General features: G+C 36.5%; 3 protein-coding genes across 6 annotated transcripts; 2 read left to right on the top strand and 1 right to left on the bottom strand.

The window, feature by feature from the left end:
* The first annotated feature begins 920 nt into the window (after window positions 1–920).
* On the top strand, window positions 921–1482 carry LOC147288053 (glycine-rich protein-like). 2 transcript variants are annotated; one of them, XM_086242028.1, is made up of 2 exons: window positions 921–997; window positions 1230–1482. In XM_086242028.1, exons 1-2 carry the CDS (start codon window positions 921–923, stop codon window positions 1480–1482), a joined length of 330 nt encoding a protein of 109 aa, XP_086098154.1. The 2 variants fall into 2 exon arrangements, with proteins under 2 accessions (XP_086098154.1, XP_086098153.1); XM_086242027.1 differs by having other exon boundaries at window positions 921–1041; window positions 1229–1482.
* Window positions 1483–4999: 3517 nt separating this feature from the next.
* Window positions 5000–6213, top strand: LOC147288052 (uncharacterized). Its single transcript, XM_086242026.1, has 2 exons — window positions 5000–5135; window positions 5622–6213. The coding sequence occupies exons 1-2, from the start codon at window positions 5036–5038 to the stop codon at window positions 6020–6022; spliced, it is 501 nt and encodes a 166-aa protein (XP_086098152.1). The 5' UTR covers window positions 5000–5035; the 3' UTR covers window positions 6023–6213.
* A 13136-nt stretch (window positions 6214–19349) lies between these two features.
* On the bottom strand, window positions 19350–22597 carry LOC147288051 (uncharacterized). Of its 3 annotated transcripts, XR_015121919.1 has the most exons (3): window positions 21115–22597; window positions 19766–19845; window positions 19350–19612 (listed from the first exon to the last, which is right to left on the bottom strand). XR_015121919.1 is itself a non-coding variant. In XM_086241792.1 (2 exons), the coding sequence occupies exon 1, from the start codon at window positions 22554–22556 to the stop codon at window positions 21132–21134; it is 1425 nt and encodes a 474-aa protein (XP_086097918.1). In that variant the 5' UTR covers window positions 22557–22597; the 3' UTR covers window positions 19350–19612; window positions 21115–21131. The 3 variants fall into 3 exon arrangements, 2 of the variants coding, with proteins under 2 accessions (XP_086097918.1, XP_086097919.1); XM_086241792.1 differs by lacking the exon at window positions 19766–19845; XM_086241793.1 differs by lacking the exon at window positions 19766–19845 and having other exon boundaries at window positions 19350–19553.
* Between the last annotated feature and the right edge of the window lie 1648 nt (window positions 22598–24245).

Here is a 24245-nt window from a genome sequence, read left to right as displayed (position 1 = left end):
TAAAACCGTTTATTTTTTAAGTTTGTAAAAAATTAGATAAATCGAAAATCGTTTAACCATTTGATTAAAGGGCCATCATTTCAAGTGTTAATAAAATTCATATATTCGTCTATTTATTCTATCACAATTAGATGTCTTAATGATTTTCAATTTACTTAATTTTTTATAAGGATGATCTTTGTATAAAGACCTAGAAAATAGACGATTTCGATCATCAAATTACAATGTAAAGTATACCGGCCTTTATTTATATTTATATATATATATTATATGATTTTTGTCTCATTCGCAGCACTATTGATCCTATCCACAAATCATAGGAAAGGTAGACACGTGACCACTTAATTTTGTGGGACAAAATGCGTCCCATATATGCAAATAATTAATTCTGACATGCAAGCAACTTGACATGTTCATCTCTGATCAATATATTGTCACTGCATGAATACCCCATCATATATGTCTACAATTAATTTTGCATGGCGTTCCTACAAGAGTAAATTATGGATACTTATATCAAATTACAATTACTTTGATTCTACCTTGCAGCTAGTATATGAATACTGTCTAACTAAATGGGTTCAGAGTCATCAGACCTTCATGAATAGACAGACAAATAAAACAAAGAAAAACAAAATTAATCGTCTATATAATATATATGGATCTGAATTAATTTTTCTCTGCCCAATTAACTTGAAGTGAATAAATTGTAAGAGAAGTGGCAAGTGGCAAGTCTATCTCCAACCCCCAACCACAATGGAAGTGGTGCGGTGTGGCCTGTGGGGTTCTCTGATCTCGATCTCTTTCAGTCTCTGTGAGTCGATCTGTCTCTCCCTATAAATAGAGACAAAGGATATTGCTTCTTCCTCATCAATATTCCAATATAATTGGCTAGCTTAATTTGAAGATATCAAATTGAAATGGGTTCCAAGGCTTTCGTTTTGTTGGGTGTTTTTGCCATTGTTCTTCTCATCATCTCCTCGGAAGTGGCCGCAAGAGACCTGCTCACTGCCCACACTACTTCTACAGACAACAAAAATGGTGAGATCGAGCTAGCTTAATTTGTTTGTACATTAATCCCTCAATTATTAGTAACAACATACATTAATTACATACTATATGGACCACACAACAAGATGTAGTTTTGCATGATGTTTTTTTCTGTTCAGTAAGTATTAATTTTGCATGTTATTTCTACATATATGTAACGTTCATTAATCATGTGCAGTTGCAGCTGAGGAGGCTGGTACTACAATTGGCGTAGATGATGCCAAGTATGGTGGAAATGGAGGGTACCAAGGAGATCACCCTGGGCGTGGTGGAAACGGTGGCCGGGGCGGCTACGGTGGTGGCGGTGGCGGATATGGTGGAGGAGGAGGGCGTTGCTACTATGGCTGCTGCAGGCAGTCTTACTACAGAAGAGGCTGCGAAAGGTGCTGCAATCATGCTGGTGAGGCTGTTGATGCACAACCTCACAACTAAGGGCCTAGTTAAGGCCCTGCACTAGTACATGCATGCATGTGTTTAGATTATAAATTAGTAGATCCACGCATGGATATATGTAATGTGCTCAAAGCTTCAAATATTTCCCCGGCCTCTTTGTATGAATAAGATTTGATTCACAAGAGGCATAATAAAATCGATCGATCACACTACCGACGCGTACTCATCTCATGATGATGATGACGATTAGTACGTATGTGCTCTTTGGTCATATATATTCACCTACTTATTGTGTATTCTACCCATCAATTACCCTAATCTTTTTCCGAATTTCATTTATTTTATTTTTAATTTCTGAATCTCATTTATTTATAATTAATAAGTAATTATTATGTTATATATCACATCCAGTTGATCGATAATAAAAAACTAGGATGATGATCGAGTATTTGATGCACTGTAATTGGTACATATTAATCTTTTCGGAACATGGTTATGATTTATGAAATTGATTGACCAACAATACAATCACATTTATATGTGTATAATTTGCTCCGCACATTAATTCATGCAATAACATAACAATAAATCTATGATATATGGGAATATGGAATGACATCACGTCAGATATCCTTTAGAGTCACCACCACACTCTCGATCATTTGCCGTAATTTGCGGTAAGAAATTTCAATTAAATTGCATACCAAACGATATTGAACTTTAACATTGGGTGTAAAGATAAATATACGAATTATAAAAGCCCTTACAAATTTTATACAATTTTCGAAATGTATTAGATATTTAAAGGAAAGTGCAAGATTGAGCACACGATACAACTAATAAAGTTAACTTTTAACTCGAGAATCCGGTTAATATGTTACAACGTCCTTATAATATTCCAGTGTTATGACTCAAATAAGAAATACATCCCGATCGATGATCACGATCCACCATACCTTTTCATTTAATGCTTCGTAATTGAGACATTCAATTCGGTAGACTTTGGTGTATGGCCAATATATAAGGAAAGCACACCATGCTCTTTCATGGTCTAAAATTTCTAAATATATATATATATATTATCTCGATCTATTACACGAGTTTATTTTTTGAATAATTATTATTATTTTTTTTTTGTAATTGAGAGTGTCTTAGACCAGCTTTCGAGTATCAGACTAATCTCTTGAGTCGGTCAAATAATTAATTAATTTAAATGTGGTATAATAGTGAAAATTTTATACTCAAACAATAAAAAAATTAATCTGAAAAAATTAAACAGTAAAATAGTTATATATCCCCGGTTGGATATGATATATGAGAGAGATATTCATATCACATGCAGGTCTCGAACTCACGTAATATTAAAGGGAGGCGACATTGGCACTCCACTTTTTTACACTTGCACTCCTTTTATTAATTTGCTTTAATATTTTTTATTTTTTATTTTTTTTATTACTTGAAATTTCAAAACTACCCTTAATATCCGATTCTTTAATTAACTTCATCTTTAACGTTATTTTATGTTCTCAATCCCTTTCTAACATAGTCCTCCTTTGTTTACACTTCATCAATTAATTAACAGTCCTCCTTATTTGTGATTAACCATGGATGATGAAGGAAAAGATGCAGCAAAATCTCAAGGTTAGGGAGATCAGCTTCATTCTCACATAGAACCCATGTTTTTAAGGTCCACAATCTCATTTAAAATCCAAGAAAAAAAAATCTTGTATTTGAAGTTTTTAACGAAGATGAATGGATCTAGTAGTTGTGAAAGACTTTTTGTTTTTGCACCAAAAGAATTAAGAGCAAAGAGTCCTTCATGTTCTTGTTACAAATACGACATCGATTTTAATTTGCACATGGTTTTATCATGGAGAAGAGAAAGGTTTCTTCTAAAATTGTTATTATTGCAATTCTAATCTCAATGGATGAGCACAAAGATGAAAGGGTTTCTTCTTCGTCTTCTTCATCACCAACAAAAGGTTTTGCTTTAATTGATTCAAAGACCAAACAACAAAGCAAGAGAAATCTTCTTCCCAACTGAGCAGTACTGTTAATGTACAGGAGGTAGAAAACTGACAGGTAGGTGGAGCTAAAATGGGTATAGAAAATTAAAAGGATAAAGGATAGTTTTGGAAATTAAAGTAATAAAAAGATATAAAAATATAAAAATTAATTTAAGGAGTGTAGGTGTAGAAAAATTTAGTCCGAATATTACCTCCCATATTTCTTTTGAACGAAATCATTGAGATAAGACTGAATAAATTGAAAGACAATTAATTTATAACTTGATGGCCAACAACCAGCTACGCGGGAGCAATGCATGTATGTGGTCTTAATGACATCGACTACGCTCAATTAATTCAGATCTTTTTTCTTTCTCTAGAAATAGAAAGAGATCGACCTCTTTTTGAGAGCCTTCACATAAGAAGAGATAAACACACACAGTCTGACAGTCGTAAACAAACAAAGAAAAAGAAAATATCCATAAATTATATAAAACTAGATTAAATAGATTAGTTCTAGAAGGATGAAGGTCAGTGAAATGCCAAGTTATATCAATTCTATGATGAGAGTCTATCTATCTCATATTCTAATACACAAAATACTTAGTAAGAAACAACTAATTAATCATAAATAATAGAACAAATTAGAAAGCTAGGTAAAGCACCCAACTTTAAATTAATGTAGATTGCTGTGCAATCAACTTTCTGATGTGGAATTAATTCTTCATACCTTTGGTTTATATTAAACCACACAACTCTAACACAATTTGTATATTAGGAATCGTGGTGAGGTGGTGGGATAATTGTTAGAATTAAGCTAGATTCAGGTCGTTTTCCTTCAATTAATGTAAAAAAAAAAAAAAATACTTAACTAACTAATTAATTAATCACCCGTTGATCAACATGCTAATTGAGAGACTTATACAGTAATACAAATTAATTTGGTTTAGTAAATTAAATGGGGACTATCTAACTTAACATTTAATCTGGGTCTTAATTCGACGTGGCTTTAATAACATGAAGACATATATACTATATAGGTTTGGAAAACAACACGAGCGATCGAGCTGATCTCATTTATATGTGTAAGAACACAATTTCTATACTACTAGCTTTTTAGTATACCTGCATATGTATTCAAATTCACATGCCACGTGCCACAGCACTGGTACTCCTTTGCATGCATGCTAAGCTCAACCTAGACACATGTCTTTACTAGCTTAAACTACATGCATGTTTGCATGCATCAAATTCAAAGAATACATGCTTGAAAGTGATAAGAATCGAAACTGAAAGCTATATATATTATCTGTGTATCCATCCAAATTTGGTCAACGAACGTACTCTTCAATACAGCCAAATAAGATCTCTGCATAATAAATGATACAGCTCTATAATATTAGGCTAGCTACATGTCTTTTTGTACCATATACTCTACATGTATATCCTTGGTCCCCCCCACTATACATTAATGGCACCGAGCGAAGCCAAATATATCTATATATACATGCATTCCATACTTCTCCTAGTACACAATTTCTTGCATTTGAGAATATTTTCTTAGTACTATCACGTTTAGAGAAATCATGAATTTCAAGGGTTTTATTTTGCTAGGCCTTCTGTTTGCAGTTGTTTTCATCTCTTCCACTGTGGGAGCTGATCAGAAATCCAAAGATGAGACAAAAGGTTAATTAATATTAGTGTGACACTATCATCCATGCATATATATATATATATATATGTATTCTCCTTTCTTAAGTTTTATATTGTACTATTAAAAATTGATTTTATGCCATATATTAATTAGAAGGTGGACGTGTAACATATTCTATAATATTATATAAATATATATATATATATATGTATGAGTGCTGGTGAAATGACGTACAAGAGATTTGAATTTGTTATTAATTAATTGGTTTTCAATAGCTATCAATAATATGTTACACGTACTATTTCTTTTTGGACATACATAATAATGTGTTATAATATTCACAGAGTCCTTACGCGATCTGTCATATATATATAGTTCGTAAATTACATGTAGGTTCTGCAAATATTCGAATTAATATATATATATATATATACTTAACTAAGGAATAATATATATGTATACATATACATTTATATATACCTATGACTGATTTATTAATTTGTATGTGCGTGGTGCAGTTGTGGATGGGGCTGCAGAGAAGACGAAGCAAGAATCAGTAGATGATGAAAAGTACATAGGAGGAGGATGCGGCGGCTGTTGCCATCGTTATGGCTTCTATGGATGCGGCCCCAGGCACTGTTGTGCTGGAACTGAAGCTGATGAATCAAAAGCGGTAGACGAGACTTCTCAAACCAAGCCTGATGGATGGGGAGGCCATGGTGGTGGAGGCCATGGAGGAGGAGGCCATGGAGGAGGAGGCCATGGTGGTGGAGGCCATGGTGGCGGTGGTAAAGACGACACTTCTCAAACCAAGCCTGATGGATGGGGAGGCCATGGTGGAGGAGGCCATGGTGGTGGAGGCCATGGTGGTGGTGGTCACTATGGAGGAGGCGGTCGACGCGGTGGCGGAGGAAACTGAGGCCATAATATGCCCTAGGTCTCGAAGCTGGACCACAGCTATGAAAACTATGAACATAAATAATAGTTTCTTTTATTTTTTGGCCAAATAAATAATTGGTTCAAAGTGTACTGTGGTAGAGACTAAAGAGTATAGGAGAAAAATATGAATAAGCTGCTGCATGCATGCATGAGTGCATGACATAGGGTTAAGTCACCTGAATTTGACCCTAGTATCTACACTTTGTAGTTTGTACATGCATGATGCATTATGTTATATATGAAGCATATATTTATACACTGTTCTAAATTTTGCTTTAAAATTTAGTTATGCTCATAGTTATAAAATCCATAACTAAGGTCTTTCCAATTCATGAGTCCCAAGAAAAAGAAAAAAAGAAAGAAAGAAAATAGCCAGCTAGAAAAAAAAAAGGTTCAAAACATGTATAGCTTGGGCTCGGCCTGGTTTGTCTTATATGGCCACTTCCCAACCAAAGCCCAAAATGTGTTACTTACGGACTGAGTCCGAGAACATGTAACCAGCCAAAGGCCCAAAGGGCCCAAACCTTAATAAACAGACTGCTCAATGTAAAAACAGTAATATACTCCATTTATCATAAATTTCAATAACCAATTATCACATGTCTTGAATTTGTGAAGCATTAATATTATCGCAAAAACAATTGGTATCAAGACTCAGAAATGTAACATTGATGAAAACTGTGGGTGAGAAAGACAAGAAGGAGAGACATGGCAGAGATCAGAGAGAGTGATTCAAAAAAAAAAAAAAAACTAAAGTAAACGTAAACTTACAATTTTAAATGGATTTTAGTTTTTAGTTTTTAAATTCGTTCAGATAGTTATGACTATCTATCTAGGATGCCCAACTTTCTCCCATTTCTCCTATTTATCTAGCTTTTAAACTAATGTCCATTTCTGTGTTTTGTTTTTCGATCATAAACCATATTGGGAGATGACATATATTCAAACTAGACCTCAATTAAGTTTAGGGGCCGGTAAATGTTCTTAACCAGCCACTAGAGTTTGCAAGCCCCACACATATTCCTTTCTGATTAACAAATATATATATAAGATGTGCGAATTAAGGACTTGGGATTAAATCCCTCTCCATCACCACGAATTGGACCAGTTTGCATATGCAAAAGCTAGGCTAATTAAGCAGACACCTTTCCCTTCCCCATGTCTCTATATCAAGTGTAGTTTTAAGAACAGCTATAGCCCAATACATGATGATCGATTCAAGTTGTTAATTTAAATTGAGACTTAATTAATTAGATCAATTACAAATTTTTGTTTAACTAATTAGTTCAATGTGATGAGGACTTCTCTGGAGGTACGTAGCTATAGCTAGCTAGCTGTCAAAAATTAACTCGTAGCTAGCTATATATCTATGAGTATATATATGACTCAGCACCATCATATATAACCAGCTAGCTCTCCTTTCATTAAATATTGTGAAATTAACCATGCACCTGATCGTTAGCAGATGATAATAAAAACTATATATATTCATCCCAAGGACTGAAACCCCTGTCAGATTCATCCTAAGGATAGAGCAGGAATTGGGTTTAATAAAGCTCATGCAGTTCTGGCCAGATGCCAGCAATCTGACCCTGTTGCTGAGCACAACTTGTACACACGTCTTTGTCTACAGTTTTTCAGTACATGGGATATGGTATGCACATGCACACAGGTTATGTGCCAGTTTGTTCTACAGCCAAGTCAGTGGTCCAGAGTTTAGATCTCTGTCCTAACTCCTAAGCGATTAAGTACCCCAAATTTAATGTCATTTTTGTATTTTACTAACCCCTCCTTCACTATAAATAAGGCCAAGGAAAGCCTCACTCCCCACACTATTACTACTACTACTACTACTCGTAGCTAGCTGATCAAATAATATTTCTCTTTCTGTGTGTCGTATGAGCGGTGGTACTATGTTGGTGAGGAAAATGAATTTCAAGTCCCATATTTTCCTGCGTCTCCTGCTCGCACTTGTTCTCATCATTTCCTTAGTGGCAGCTGACAATCAAGGTTTCTCTAAACCTTCCATTAATTTAATTATTGTTCCTATTCGTTTCTAATTTCGGGGTACTAAAAATGTGCATGTTACAAAATTTTAAAATCTTTGATTATTGCACGGTGGTAAAGGCACATGCATTAATCAATTAATTTTCTATTTCTATTTTTTTATGGGGGAGCTTGACATTATTATTGTAACGGTTTGCATGTGTAAATTGTTTGTATGCGTAAGTTTCTCTAAATGTATGTTTGAATGGAATACTCACTGTATTTGCATGCAGTGGATGAAGCAGAGAGAACGAATAAGCAAGTAGACGACTGCATTCACTATGACGCCCTTGGTCGACGCGGTAGCTGGTGTCGTGGCTACGCAGGCGAGCCTCATGTTACTGTTGGAACTCAGGCCAAGCTGCTGCCAGAAACTCGTAAGTATTAGTAATTTATTATATACACAACACACATATATATACTATCTTTTTTATGGATAGAGATATAGCATCTCTAGCTAGCATTCCCTTCTCCTGAAACAAGCTCTTACATTGCACTTTGCAATCTCATTTGTGCAGAGGACGCAGCAGTAGGTGACATATACAGTCATGACAATCACCATGGCGGTGGTCATGGCGGTGCCCACCATGGAGAAGGAGGTGGCGGTGCCAGTAGTGGTGGTTATGGAGGTGGTCAAGGCGTAGGAAGTGGAGGATACGGCGGTGGTAGTGGCGGACATGGAGGTGGTAAAGGTGGAGGCGGACAAGGCGGTGAGAGTGGTGGATACAGCGGTGGTAGTGGAGGACAAGGTGGTGGTAGTGGTGGACATGGAGGTGGTAAAGGTGGACAAGGTGGTAGTGGCGGACAAGGCGGTAGTGGTGGACATGGAGGTGGTAAAGGTGGACAAGGTGGTAGTGGCGGACAAGGCGGTGGTAGTGGTGGATACGGCAGTGGTAGTGGAGGACAAGGTGGTGGACATGGAAGTGGTAAAGGCGGACAAGGTGGTAGTGGTGGACAAGGCGGTAGCGGTGGACATGGAGGTGGTAAAGGTGAAGGTGAACAAGGCGGTGGTAGTGGTGGATACGGCGGTGGTAGTGGTGGACATGGAGGTGGTAAAGGTGGACAAGGTGGTAGTGGCGGACAAGGCGGTAGTGGTGGACATGGAGGTGGTAAAGGTGGACAAGGTGGTAGTGGCGGACAAGGCGGTGGTAGTGGTGGATACGGCAGTGGTAGTGGAGGACAAGGTGGTGGACATGGAAGTGGTAAAGGCGGACAAGGTGGTAGTGGTGGACAAGGCGGTAGCGGTGGACATGGAGGTGGTAAAGGTGAAGGTGAACAAGGCGGTGGTAGTGGTGGATACGGCGGTGGTAGTGGTGGACATGGAGGTGGTAAAGGTGGACAAGGTGGTAGTGGCGGACAAGGCGGTAGTGGTGGACATGGAGGTGGTAAAGGTGGAGGCGGACAAGGCGGTGGTAGTGGTGGATACGGCGGTGGTAGTGGAGGACAAGGTGGTGGACATGGAAGTGGTAAAGGTGGACAAGGTGGTAGTGGTGGACAAGGCGGTAGTGGCGGACATAGCGGTGGTAAAGGTGAAGGCGAACAAGGCGGTGGTAGTGGTGGATACGGCGGTGGTAGTGGAGGACAAGGTGGTGGTAGTGGTGGACATGGAGGTGGTAAAGGTGGACAAGGTGGTAGTGGCGGACAAGGCGGTAGTGGTGGACATAGAGGTGGTAAAGGTGGACAAGGTGGTAGTGGCGGACAAGGCGGTGGTAGTGGTGGATACGGCGGTGGTAGTGGAGGACAAGGTGGTGGTAGTGGTGGACATGGAGGTGGTAAAGGTGGTGGTAGTGGTGGATACGGCGGTGGTAGTGGTGGACGAGGTGGTGGACATGGAAGTGGTAAAGTTGGACAAGGTGGACAAGGTGGTAGTGGTGGACAAGGCGGTAGTGGCGGACATGGAGGTGGTAAAGGTGAAGGCGAACAAGGCAGTGGTAGTGGTGGATACGGCGGTGGTAGTGGAGGACAAGGTGGTGGTAGTGGTGGACATGGAGGTGGTAAAGGTGGACAAGGTGGTAGTGGCGAACAAGGAGGACAAGGTGGTAAAGGTGGAGGCGGACAAGGAGGTGGTAAAGGTGGTAAAGGTGGAGCTAGTGGCGGATATGGCGGAGGTGGTAAAGGCGGTGGTAGTGGCAGATACGGAGGTGGTAATGGCGGAGGTGGTGGAGGATACGGCAGTGGTAGTGGTGGTGGCGGATATGGCGGTGGTAGTGGCGGCGAAGGTGGAGAGAAAGATGGCAATTTCTAATCCTAGCAAGAAGGAAACCGAAGTGAACCAAGTTAGGGCTAGCTTAATAAGAATGAAGAATAAAAAGCTACGTATTAAATACTGCCCAAGTATATGATAAATTGTAAAGAAAAATATGAGTGAGCTGCATTCTTGGGTTCTATGTATGCTTCCTAGGCAATTAAATGACCCCTGTAACTCACTCACTTATAAATATAATATATACACGCACCTTTTTTATATATGCATATGCATCTTTTCTTTTATAATTTTTGGTTGAGCTAGTCGCTTCTTTTAGACGTTGCTATTAAGGGAATTAATTAGATCCTGGTCCAATTCCTTAGGCTTATTATGAGGCCATATATTCACTTTTCAATCAAAATTGTCCCAGTCTAAATAATCTCATATGGAAAATAGAACAACTCATCATATTAATTAAAATATACATCAAGTAACTTCAAATATTTGGTGCGAGAGATAGCAACATGGCATCTCACCAATAACAAGGGAATTAAAAACTGTCTCTTGGTTAATTAAGGGGAAGAAAAGAACACTACTCATGCATCCTCAAGTCGTATTTTGACTAGGCTTGTAGCCCATGCATATATGGACAGGGCATAGTTTTGTAGGCTCAATGCATGCCTTAGACAAGGATTAGATTCTCTTCACCTACTCTTGTGGGTTTATAATAGAAATCAACTTTATTTACACTTCTCTATAATTTCACCCTAAAACTAAATATCTTATAAATCGATGAATGGTGATCATATAATTTTCAGAGAGGGGGTTGGTGATCAAATAATCAGTGGGTCCCAATCCTCACCGGAACCGGCACCTGCCGGTAAAAGAACATTGTTTTTATTTGTTGAAAAATAGGGGATGATCATGTATTCATGTCGGTGCTAATTTTTAGCCCAACCCCAACATCTTTCATTGTTGAAATGCACACATGATCCATACAATCAAGTCAATTTTGGTTTCTTGTTGCTTTTAATTAGGGGCAAACCGCAAACGTGCGTGAAATATTTTGTGGTAAAATTTTTTATTTTGATCCGTTTACTTTTTCATATTCGATATAAGTTTGTAAACTGATATATAGACATGTATATTGACCAAAGAAAAATATACATATATGTGTCCGTATCGAAGTCCTGCAACTGCAAAAGAACAATGATATATATAAAATTAAACACATCTTATTGTATCCACCAAAAAATGCAAAATGCCCAATTTACCATTTATATGCAAGAAAATGAAAATCTAGCTAGCGCAAGAAAAATAGCCCATTTATGCGTAATACAATGAAACATACATCAGTACACATCGATCCAACATTTTTATGTTGCAACAGTGAGCGACCCCATCACCATGAGGTCCTGCCAATAAGGACACAAATTTTATGGGCTTGGTTGAAACTTGAAAGGAGATAAAAGTGAGTGAGTTCAATTTTTCTTTTTTTTGACCAATAAGTGAGTTCAATTTTTCAACGGTGCAGTTACATGTACAGTGTGGCATGTGATATATGCCTCCTCTCCCATCCTCTCTGTCGCTCATCAATTAATCAGGTTTGGTTTGAATTGTAAATTGTAATCACCAACTCTCTCTCTCTCTCTCTCTCTCTCTCTCTCTCTCTCTCTCTCTCTCTCTCTCTCTCTCTCTCTCTCTCTCTCTCTCTCTCTCTCTCTCTCTCTCTCTCTCCATTTTTTTTAGGGGGTGGGTGCCGATTGACCCTGCAGTCATTGCCCATCTTAAAAGGTTTCATTTGTAGAAGATGAAATAATTATATATGAGCCTGTCTGATCAGAATCTACCCTAGTCAACTTAATTTTGAAGTACTTTTAATTGGTAAGTGTTATTAAGAGGTATGAATGGGAAATGTACGGCCATTGATGTGGTGGGCTCTTATTTAAATGTATATATATATAACATGTTAAAAATATCTAAAGAAAAATAATGTTAATTGACCAAATGTATATGTATTTTATATATGGTGTATATACCATCAATACATAAGTTAATTGTTAGCAAAATTCTAACCAAATGTTGAAAAGAGGTGGATTAGACCAAGACAAAGAAAAAGGGTGGACAGATCTGTCACGCCTTGTTCAATAAACAATTCGTCCAAACTTCAAACATCTAATAGATTATACATGTATAAATGTACATATTATATATAAGACATGATAAGGGTCCCCTATTTCCCTCAAAGCTTTTAATTATGGAAGATGCTATTTAATTATTGGTTGAAATCTTGGATTTACATTGTTCCGGCCTTTCCTAAATCAAGCTAGTTTTGTTGAGAAAATTATTTAAACCCAATTTAAAAAGATTGAAATAGCTAGGTAGCAAAAGAAAGCTAGTCATTAAAAAGGGCACTAAACCTAATGAATCTTGGAGTGTGTTGCAGGAAAGGAAAACAAAAAGAAAACCCCCAACATGTGAAACAAAAAGGGCGTTCCAGCCTCCTGGTCTTTTGGCCCACCTCTCCCTTCATCTTTGAAAACAACATTAACATTCAACGGGAAACGCTCGTCATCATCTTCTTGGGAACAACTTCTCCAACATCTCTTTCAATTACCTTCCCTTTTTATATAAATATTTTTCATTGTTTTGAGTATTGACCAACTCCTTTCCTTCACACACATACACACTTCGGTTCATTCACTTCGGGGTGGTCCATGTTTTTGGGTTTTCTTTGAGCCACAAGCTAGGTGGACCAAAGTTATGAAGAAGAAGAAGAAACTAATTTGTGGGTACCAAATAATGAGATATATATATATGTAGCTTGCTTTTGGTAATCTCTAGCTCTCGACGTCCACATGATCATCAGTTAATCGGAGTGTTTTCGGTGGAGAATTCATTGATCGGGCAACGGATTTAGCGGCGTACATGGGAAAGCCAGGCATTTGTTGTTCTTCTTCTTCTTATTTTATTTTCCTGTTTTATTTATATGCATGTATGCACTTTTTTTTTCTCTTTCTTTTTTCACAAATATGGGAACAGGGATTGGTAGTGAGAAAGAGTTGCAACAAATTAATGTATTTTGTGAACCATTCATACAAGTACTCCAATGGTGATTGATTCATAGAAAATTGAAATAATTAAGATTTGTCTGGTTTCCCAGCTCTCTCTCTCTCTCGTTATGAATTATTCATCCTTTTCTTTTAGCATTTTCATATGTACAGCTCTTTTTAACCAGGGATATATTCTTCATTTAAGGTAAATAATAGATCTGTTGAGCAACTTAATTACTTCACATTATAATTTGATGATCAAAATTATCTATTTTTAAGTCTTTATTAAAAAATTATTTTTACAAAAAATAAGATAAATTAAAATCATTTAACCGTTTGATTAAATGCTCATCTTTTTAAGTATTTTTTGATAATATTATATTCATCTATTAATTTAATCAAAATTAGATATCTTAATTAGTTTTTGAATTGTCTAATTTTTTTGTTGATATAATTTTTGAATAATAACCTAAATGATAGACAACTCAAATTGTTAAAATATAATATAAAATTAGCCCCATAAAAATTCTGTTAAATAAATTTTTTTTGAAGAATCCCTTAAGGAAACGAGATTTTTCATATGTTTTAATCTTTAGTATAGTTCTTCACGCACAGATATATAGATCACGCATTGCTTGTAAAGTAGTCCAATATTCCTCTGAGATCTGATTTCTATGATCATGAATCATGATCAAAACAGGAGCACTCAAAAGAAAAAAATATGAGAAAACAAACTTTGGCATTCTCACTTTTGCTTTTTAGATAATTAGCTACTGTTGTTTGTTTGTGAGGCATGTTCTTGAGGATTATTACATTTAAAATAATATTTAGTTTTATTTTTTGCTCCTTATAAAATTATAAACGCTGAGTAGTTATCCATATTATTGAAAACCAACAACCATTTAACTAAATTAAAGACGCAATTATTTTGCCCGGCCCTTTTTTAATTTAGTTTCAATGATCGGAACCATTCATATTTTAGAGCATCATTTAAAGATCACCCTTGCAAAAAATCAGCCAATCAGAAACTGTTTAGCCAGTGTATTACTGTCAACATCATTTCAACTTTATCTGACGAATTGTATTTGTCTGCAAAGTTTGGAGAACCAAACAATTATCGATTTAGCTGATTTTTTACAAGGACAATCATTAAGAATGAACCTAAAAAATATATCATCCCGATTATTGAATTCTCCTCTCGGTGATGAGCAGGTGGTTAGGTGAGCGGAGAATTCTTCACTCTATGGTGAGCAGATGATCATTTATGTATATATATATATATATTTTTTTTTTTAAATTATAGTACTAATTAATGGTTAGTATTTGGTAGAGTACTGCCACATATTTAATCAAAAGTCAATAGTCAATATATATAACCAATTATCCAATTTCAAACTAACAACATAAATATTTTATGTCAAGGTGTATTGCGAAAAAAAAAAAAATCTCTAATCATATATAAAACATTCACGTGGTGCATTATGCGTGTTAAATATCACTTTTGGCCAATTTGGGTGAAAATATTCTCTTGTAAAAAAGTTTAGTAACACACAAATATATATATATATGAGTGCTCTAAAACTAATTGGTTAGCAAATTAATACGAAGCTAACCATGCTTTTGGGACTACCACATAATTAATCTCATAATCCGAACCGTCAATTATTTAGGTCATACTTCAAAGATCATCATTGCAAAAATTCAACTAAATCGGAAATCATTTAGTCATCTAATTGAGATCAAATAAATAGACGATCAGTGTTTTCAATAAAAGCATATAAATAAATATTTTTATAATCAAATGACTAAATAACTTTCGATTTTGAAGAGTTTTTACAAGGATAATCTTTGAAATATGGCTTAAAAAATAGACGGTTTAGATTTTAAGATTAAATTGTGCGGTGGGCTTAACAGGGTGGTTAGCTTTGTATTAACTTACTAAGCAGTTAGTTTTAAAGCATTCTTATATATATATATATACATATTACGTTTTGACATAGGTACGGTTCAGATTTTAATCTAACAATTTAACATTAATCTTAATTTAGATTAATCTTATATACTTGGTCATCCTTGGGGAGTGAAAAGCCATTTGACTTGAAAAAATTGAGGCAGGCGTACCAGGTGGAGCCGTAATGTGCAGCTAGCATTCTATATTTCTATATTATATGATGCTCATCTTCATTTCTTCATGAGGCTTGATAAGTGGACCCTTGTATTCCAATATCGACTGGTTTTGAGCTAGACATCTTGGTGTTTTGGGTGGGATAAACCATTGATAATATATTAATTAATAGCTTTGTTAATTACAATATTAATTATACCAACTTAATTACTAATTGTTTGGTAAACCATGTCGGAGGCAAAGCTGAAAGCTCACCTCTATGCGCCTTATATTGCGCCCGAGGTTAGCTGGAGAGTGGAGAGATCGACCATGTTGTTTATTCACTTTGACTTTTGCCTTCAATTCTCAGTTATACGTGTCTTTGTGTTGCACATATATTATATCTTTTAGTCCTTAGCTGTGAACAAAAGGACGTTGTGGTTAATTTGCATACATATATAAATCTAATTTATAATTTATAGTTCATATTTTAATGTAGTATCAATTTGATTATGATTTATGGTGATGTACGTGGAAATGAGACTTTGAATCTTCAACGACAAGAATGCCTCGGAAGTTTGCACTTGATTAAAAATATTTGGTTAAACTGGATCTTAGTTATGTTTCACATTAATAGCATCCTCTTAATTCACTCACATTAAACTTGATCTTGTATATATATTTATACATGTGCACGTGATCAATGCACATGTATGCATCTGTCTAATCCAAAGTCCATCAGAAATCAAAGTTCAAAAATTTTAATTCCCATCCAGACACGCAAAAACTTTTTTCTAACAATATAAGGCCTACTACTATGCAGCCGGAAAGTGTGACCCAAAACTCATTTTGGGTCACAAATGGGTCACACCTTAACACTATGGGCCGGAAAATGTGACCCAAAAGAGGGTGTAACCCAAAAGAGGGTTTCAGTGTGAGCCATTTTGTGTGTGACCCAAAATCAGCAAAGCCACCCACGTGAAGAGAGAGAAGCAAAAGATGGGCAAAAAGCTAGGTGGGCCCCGCGCCTGTTGCTGCTGACGCAATTGTCGGCTGAAGGCTGGAGATGACCGTTGCAACGCCTGGCTTGCTTGGCTGTTGACGCGTGGCGTGCTGGGCTGGTCACCAACGGTCCAGATGAGATGACCGTTGGTGATCAACGGCTGCTGTGGTTTGTTCATTTTTTTTTTTTTTTAGATGGGCCGGAAAATGAATCAAAGGCTGAGATGAATGGACCGTTGATAATCAACGGTCCAGATCGGCCAAATCCTTTTTTTTTTTAACAAATATTTAATAAATCATTTAAAAAATTTTAAAAAATTCCCCAAACCCTCCAACAGCTATATTTTCAAATGGGTCTATATATATCACACAACACTCATATGGTTTCATCACAAATTACAACCTTTGTTTACCAAATTTACACAAATTTTTTTTTTCTTTGTCATGGCTCCAAGAGGAAGTGCTTGGGTGGTAGCTGAAGATGAAGCCCTAGTGATGGCATACCTAGAGAGGTCTCCCGACGGTTGTCTTGGTGCCCAAAATAGAGCCGTCATGCTTTGGGAACAAATTTATCAAATTTTCAAGCGTAACATGGGGGGTGAAACAATTCGTAAGGTTGGCGGTGTTAAAGCACGATTCAAAGATATTGCGCGTGATTGCAACAAATTTTATGCTTGCTTATTGGAGGCCGAGCGAATGCGTGCAAGCGGTGCAAATGATGCCAATGTGGTAAGTTTTTATGCATTTATATATTTGCATGATTATTTTTTGTTTTATCCAATTATCAAGCATATTTATATATTTGTATAATTATTATATGTGAATAAGAAGTTCGATTCATTTTCTGTCATGTCGAATGCAGTTGTTGTTGTTGTTTTTTCTTTAAATCATCGTATTGTTCTTGTTTTTTCTTTTAGTGATCATGTTGTACTTGTTTTTCCTTTAAATCATCGTGTTGTTTTTCTTGTTTGTGGTTATTGAAGTCCCGATGTTGTAAGGCTTATGTTGTCTAATTTATGAAATTTTCTTATTTTAAATATATTCAATATTGACCTTATTTTAAAGATCTCATTAAAATAAGATCACTAGAATCATTTTTATTATACTTTAAATTTAAAATTATCAATTAAATATCACTTAATCAATATTAGGCATATTTTAAATATGTATAAAACACTGTGACCCAAAATAGGTCACAGCACCATAAATGTGAGAATTGGGTCACAGCACTATTTGTGACCCAAAATGGGTTTTGGGTCACAAAAAATGGGTTTACCATAGTGGAAGGGAGATAAATATGCAATTCTTTATAATTTTACTTTTGGTAAATAAAAATTTATCAAACCCAAAATAAGGCACAAAATTCCCTCTTACCAAACAAAAAATAAGGCACAAAAGCAACAAAGTCCAGCCCAGGAAAGGAGGTAGAAAATTAACCAAAGCCCAAAACGTCTACAAACAGCAAGTAAAAGGCCCAAAGCTCTAAACAAAGGAGACTAAAAACCTCAAAAGAGGCAAAAGAAAACTATACGAGCAGAATGAATATCAGAAGAAAACATCATGTAACCAACCAAAGGGAGTCACTTCGAAATGGGGATTTTATTCCACTCATCTAGCTTTTTCTGAGTTTTATTAACCCAACTCATTACATTTGCGTGCACAAATGCACACAAAGTACGTAACTAGCATGGTTATGCGTATCCTGTCCAAACAAGCATGGTTATCCATAGGTATTAATTGTAGCAAAAAAAGAATAGGTTTTTTTTAGTCCATTGCCATTGGCAGCAGCAGCAACTTGTTCTTCTTTACTCAACTCCCAAACCACTAGACTCTTGGTAGGCTTGTGGAGGTGGCACATCCGCAAACACCCTCGCCTCCACACGCCTAGGCAATGAACTTTAAAGGAGCCGTATCCAGGCCAAGGCGTATCACATTCAATGATATGACATTCATAATCATTAATATGAATATCACAACTTTTATTGTTGTTGATCATGAAAGGATCCAACCCAAGAAGAATGTTAGTATTAGTCGACCAATACAGCATTCCAGTATAAGCAAAGGCACGATTGAACCTGATAACTTTAGAACCCACCAGTGGGGATGATACAATTGTGTCTCTCCATTCACCAGTATCCGAAGAGAAGATCTCCACGCTACATTTGGGTACGTGACTACGTGTCCAATGATGTAGAGGATGAATTTTCACAACCTTGCACCTATATGCAGCATTAAATTTGATATGTTGTTGTTATGTATCTACCTCTTCTTCCTTCTAGTAGGGATCGCAGATGAACCCTATCGGTTGTGTTTTTTGGTTGTGAGTCAAAGTAGAGAATTTGCAGATGTAGTAACAATCAACATGATCATCTTAGAACACCCACCAAGAATTTCAATCCGGCCAACAAGCCCACACTCGCATGATCATATCTGGGCTTGAGCCCGATGTCTTTGTTACAAATTGTTTGATTCAAGTGTACGTACGCTAAGTATTGCACTTCGGAATGTGACGGTCTTGTGAAACACTAAGATTTTCAGGTACGCTGAGAGTGGCAACATGGGGTAACTGTCATATATTTATATTATGGCAACATGGGGGTTTGCTGTCAAATATTGATATGGCAATATGGAATGTGCAGTCACATATTGATGTTACCAAGAGAGACATGGTTTCCTGCATAATGACGATATCATAAGCCGCTTTTATGTGAAAATGAGTATGGGTGCCGAATTCAATTGTTTGTTCTGAAAGCATGTATGGTTATGAAAGAGATTGTTTTGGGGATCTAATTTTAATTGATTTGGGTATAAGACATGTGCAAAGCACATGACTAAAATTTGTTCTAATTATTTGACAAAAGTAGCATTATGTCCAAATTGAACAAAATAAAAGTTTCAACAAGAAAACAAAGGGAAAACAACCACACCAAGCTGCAACGGGCTACAAGATCAAAAGCCAAAGCAGCACCTATAAATAAAACAAACACCCAACAGAAAAACAAATGGAAAACAACCCCACCACAAAAACAGGCATAAGAAGGGCAACAACAGCCAGAGGAGACTTTGATTCATGCTTGAACACTCTGTTATTCCGTTCCATCCAACACATGATAAACTGTTTCTGCAAGACAACCATTTCACACCCTCTAAAATTTGCTTGCCAGACCAGGAGCAAGATGTCTAGGATACAAAAGGAAACTACAATCAGTCAAACTCAAATGTGATATGCACGTTTGCATTAAGACTGTACAGGTGCCATTAGGAAAAGGGCACTCAAAAAAATAAATGTTTGTGAGACTCAAAACATTATATTACAAAGGACACAAAAAGTACCAGCACAGGGAGCTAAGGTTTGTATGCTATCAAGAGTGACCAGCCATCCTCTCACAGCCAACCAGAAAACAAAACCCATTCTAGGAATATAATGGCCATACCAAATCAGAATGAGATCAGTTTGTTAGGGGAATAAAACAATATTTAATGAGGTGCAGAAAGTAGGAATGGAGGTGAGCTAATCTACCTATGCTAGCGTTTTCAGGTCCTGTGCATTATTATCAGCATACAGGTTAGGCACTCAGAACATTCTATAAAGACAAAATTCCAATCTGATTTCATAGTCTCAACTGCCACATTGGACTTGTATGCAAAATGTGCTAATATATCTGATGCTAGAAAAATATTTAACTTGATGCCAAACCATAGTTTGCAATCATATATATAATGCAATTACTGTTGGCTATGCTCGAAATGAGCAAGGTTTTCAAGCTATTTCTGCTTCTGCAGCTAACACTCCAACAAATTAACAAAAGTTATACAACATTCAAAATCATTACATTAAAGCTTCATTTCATCAAACGGTAGCTATTTACAATTTTTACATGGAGCTAGGAAGGCAAAAATATAGATACAAACATCTCAGACGAACTGTTCAAAATCAAACCTAACCTGTGATCCCATCCCCCTGACAGGCCACGAGCAGCCCTTACACACACACTTGTTCCAAAGGCCACCTATATATATATATATATATATAGAGTAAAGTTTTTTAGGGGGATGAAGTGCTCTTTTTGTCTCTGGACAGTAAAACTGTACAAGAGTCACATGGTTTCCTTAATTACACTAAACCACACCTTGATTTTCTAAACAATTAAGGCCAAGAAGAAGGCAAATAATAATAATAATAATAAAGAAGGAAAATGTATAGCAAAGAGCCAAACCAGAGAAATTAATGATCTGATACAAAACAAAAACAACGGCTAAGTCTGGATAGAAGTGCTGCATATATAAAGCAATATGAAACAAACAAGCAAAGCCAAAACAGATCAACACCAATTGCAATAACAAAAATGAAACCCAAAACTATGCAAGTCCAATATTCCAACTTAATATATAAAAGTTAGACTTGCTCAAGCCTCCATCACCAAATATATAAATATTTCTGCTTTTATTATTAATAATGATATGCTCGTTTACCAAAAAAATAATGATATGCTCCATTACCATAATACAATCAAAGAAGCAGTTAGCCCAGAAAATAATAATTAAAAGGAAAAAATAAATTATGAAGTATCATAAGCACAAAAACATATACAAATGCAGAAATGTTAGCTGAAGCTAAGTACAACATATACATCAGATAACTTAAGTTTAGATTAATTTACACACATAATATATAGACTTACAATCTAGTACTAGCTAGCTAGTCCTTCCACCAATTGCCATGGGCATGCTGTGGTAGTGTAGGAACTGGTGTGGGCCACCATGGGAGCACAAATGAGAACAAACAGCGATCAGGTGTTGTAAATTCTGCTTGCATCTTTATCTTTGACCACCTTCTTGTACGAATGTTGCACCTGAAATAGTATGGAGATTTGTAATGCAAACGTAGATATAAGATATCGTCATCATTTGGGTCAAACGAAAACAGTTCATCATATATCTTGGGACCAATATCCGTAAACATTTTCGGATCCAGTGAATAAACTGTCCTGTGTTTCAAACAGAATTTGCCATTGCCATTGGCAGCAGCAGCAACTTGTTCTTCTTTACTCAACTCCCAGACCACTAGACTCTTGGTAGGCTTGTGGAGGTGGCACATCCGCAAACACCCTCGCCTGCAAACGCCTAGGCAATGAACTGTAAATAAGCCGTATCCAGACCAAGGCGTATCACATTCAATGATATGATATTCATAATCATCACCATTACTGGAACAACTTTTATTGTTGTTGATCATGAAAGGATCCAACCCAATAAGAATATTAATATTGGTCGACCAATACAGCATTCCATTATAAGCAAAGGCACGATAGAACCTGATATCTTCAGAACCCACTGGTGCCACTGGTGGGGATGATACAATAGAGTCTCTCCATTCACCCGTATCCGAAGAGAAGATCTCCACCCTACATTTGGGTAAGTGACTAAAAGTCCAATGATGTAGAGGATGAATTCTCACAACCTTGAACCTATATGCAGCATTAAATTTAATGATATGTTGTTGTTGTTGTGTATCTACCTTATAGTAGGGATCGCAGATGAAACCTATCGGTACTCCTTCGACCCTTTGGGGACGAGCTTGGGTGGGAGGAAGAGCAACCCATTGCTTGAGGTATAGATTACAGATGTAGTAATGATCAACATGATCATCCCACTGTTCTTCATTGCTTACACAGCACAAAACTAAGTCCTTGTACGTTGCTACCACAACTAGTTTTTCCCCTTCTTTCCGAGGGGGTAGGAAACTCAGGCTGAATCTTTTGCTCCACACCTCCACCGGATCATCAGATGCTCCATTGAATTCATCTGCTTTGGGGTTTATCAGAGTACGGATTTTTGGCGATTGCTTTTCACTTTGGACACGCAGAAAACGGTGAACAAAATAAGGATCAGAGAGGAGACTGCACCAACGCTTGGACACACACTTACATTGGAAAACCAATTTTTGGCAAGCAAGTCGACAAAGGATTTCAACCAATAACGTCCCAGGGAGATCATCAATGCTAATTGCTGATGATGATGATCTTTTACATCTTTTTAAGCGAAGAATACGAGAGGCGGGTACTACTCCAAGGGATGACTCGAATGTTATTGACCTGCGGATTCCTATGGTACCGTCTTTCATAGCGGCTGCCAATCAAACTTGCACCTAGGGTTTCTTTGCCCCAAAACTCAAACAGAACAAGATATCGATACTACCAGCATCACCGAACTATATATCCTAAGTTTCTTAGCAGGCCGAAGCCCAAAACAAGGAAACTAACACTACCCATACTAGGCCTATCATCTGAAAGGGTGTTGAGCAATGCACTGGGTCCAAGCCCAGCCAGCTCCAAAGAAGGCCCAAATGGGTAAAACGACCACCAGATATATTACACCCCTATGCTATGCAGTATAGATTTGGGAATTGATTTTTTCTGGGAGAGTTGTACTAGAGGTAAGGTATCAACTAAGAGAAGGATCAATGACATCATCTTTTTGACACAAATTTTTAATAGAGCATATTTTATATAAGATTTCAACGATCCGAATCGTCTATTTTTTAGATCTTCATTAAGAGATATTTTTACAAAAATTAGGTAAATCAAAAACCTTTTATCATATAAGATTAAATTATCAATATTTCAAGTGTTCTTTTATTGACCATTTAATCTTTTTAGGTAAATAATTTTTGATTAACTTAATTTTTTATAATGATGATTCTTTAATGGAGATCTAAAAAATAGACGATTCGGATCGTTGAAATCTTATATGAAATGTGCCCCATTGAAAACTTGTGTCAAAAATATGATGTTATGGATCCGCCTCATCAACTAATATATTAATTTTTTAGATCTCAATTCATTTGATGATATTTTATTTGTGGCATATTTACGTTTACTTTTGATCTTATTTAATTATAACAAATAAGAAATTATATCTCATTTGTCACATTAGTTGTCATTAATAACCAAAAGTAAAAAAAAAAAAAAAATTGGTGCCACTAGTATTGTTTTGTTTTTTTGTTTTTGGTAATAACGCAGGCTTAATTCCAAAAAATCAAAAACAAAAATTGCAAGGGCACAACACGAACTTTGCCCGACCTAAAAGGTCGTCATCCAAAATAGAAACAATAGATGAATGAGGATTACTAGACAAATGGAAACCTAAGGAAAGACCAACACTCAACCCAGCCATGTGATCAGCTGCAGAAATCGCTTATTTAAGAATTTGAACAATAGAACAATTCAAATCCCTGCCAAGAAGAGCCTTGCAAAAACTAATCAGACTGTAAAAAGGATGGCAAACCCCAATTGGACACGTAAGAAGCTTAACCGCAGTAGAAATATCACATTCAACAAGAACTTGAATGCGACCCTCATCCCACACAAGATTGAGACCCTAAAAAATCCACTATAGCTCCGCTTCTAAAATACTCCCAACACCCAAATTGGAGGAAAAACCCTTAAGCCAGTTGCAAGCACTATCACGAATTATACCACCTGCACCCACATGTTTATGAACACCATAACAACACTCATCAACATTCAATTTCACTCAACCTATATTAGGAGCAGACCAACTGATAAAAATCACTTGCTTGGAAAATATTGGCAGAAATAGATCTAATAGCATCCATCCATTCCCTAGCATACTGAAGAAGAATCAATTGAGGGCAAACAGGAAACACAAAATTTTCTGAAAAAAACCTTGGAGCACCTCCACTTCCTGCAAAACCAAAGGCTAGAGAGAAAAATGAGAGGCCAGGGGATACATAAACTCCAATGTCTGTGGAAGAGCAAAACAACAATTGCGAAAGAGATGATTTAGAGTT

The sequence above is a fragment of the Dryas octopetala genome, chromosome 4 (assembly GCF_963921425.1).
Source record: "Dryas octopetala chromosome 4, drDryOcto1.1, whole genome shotgun sequence".
NCBI lineage: Eukaryota > Viridiplantae > Streptophyta > Magnoliopsida > Rosales > Rosaceae > Dryas > Dryas octopetala.
Note: the sequence above shows the minus strand (reverse complement) of the source record. Positions and strands in the feature narration are given on the sequence as shown.

Bases quoted from the DNA above. Each gene is read 5' to 3' on its own strand.
- LOC147288053 (XM_086242027.1), top strand. From the start codon at position 921: ATGGGTTCCAAGGCTTTCGTTTTGTTGGGTGTTTTTGCCATTGTTCTT. The intron at 1,042-1,228 runs GTGAGATCGAGC...AATCATGTGCAG, and splicing joins TTCTACAGACAACAAAAATG to TTGCAGCTGAGGAGGCTGGT.
- LOC147288052 (XM_086242026.1), top strand. From the start codon at position 5,036: ATGAATTTCAAGGGTTTTATTTTGCTAGGCCTTCTGTTTGCAGTTGTT. The intron at 5,136-5,621 runs GTTAATTAATAT...TGCGTGGTGCAG, and splicing joins ATCCAAAGATGAGACAAAAG to TTGTGGATGGGGCTGCAGAG.
- LOC147288051 (XM_086241792.1), bottom strand. From the start codon at position 22,556: ATGAAAGACGGTACCATAGGAATCCGCAGGTCAATAACATTCGAGTCA.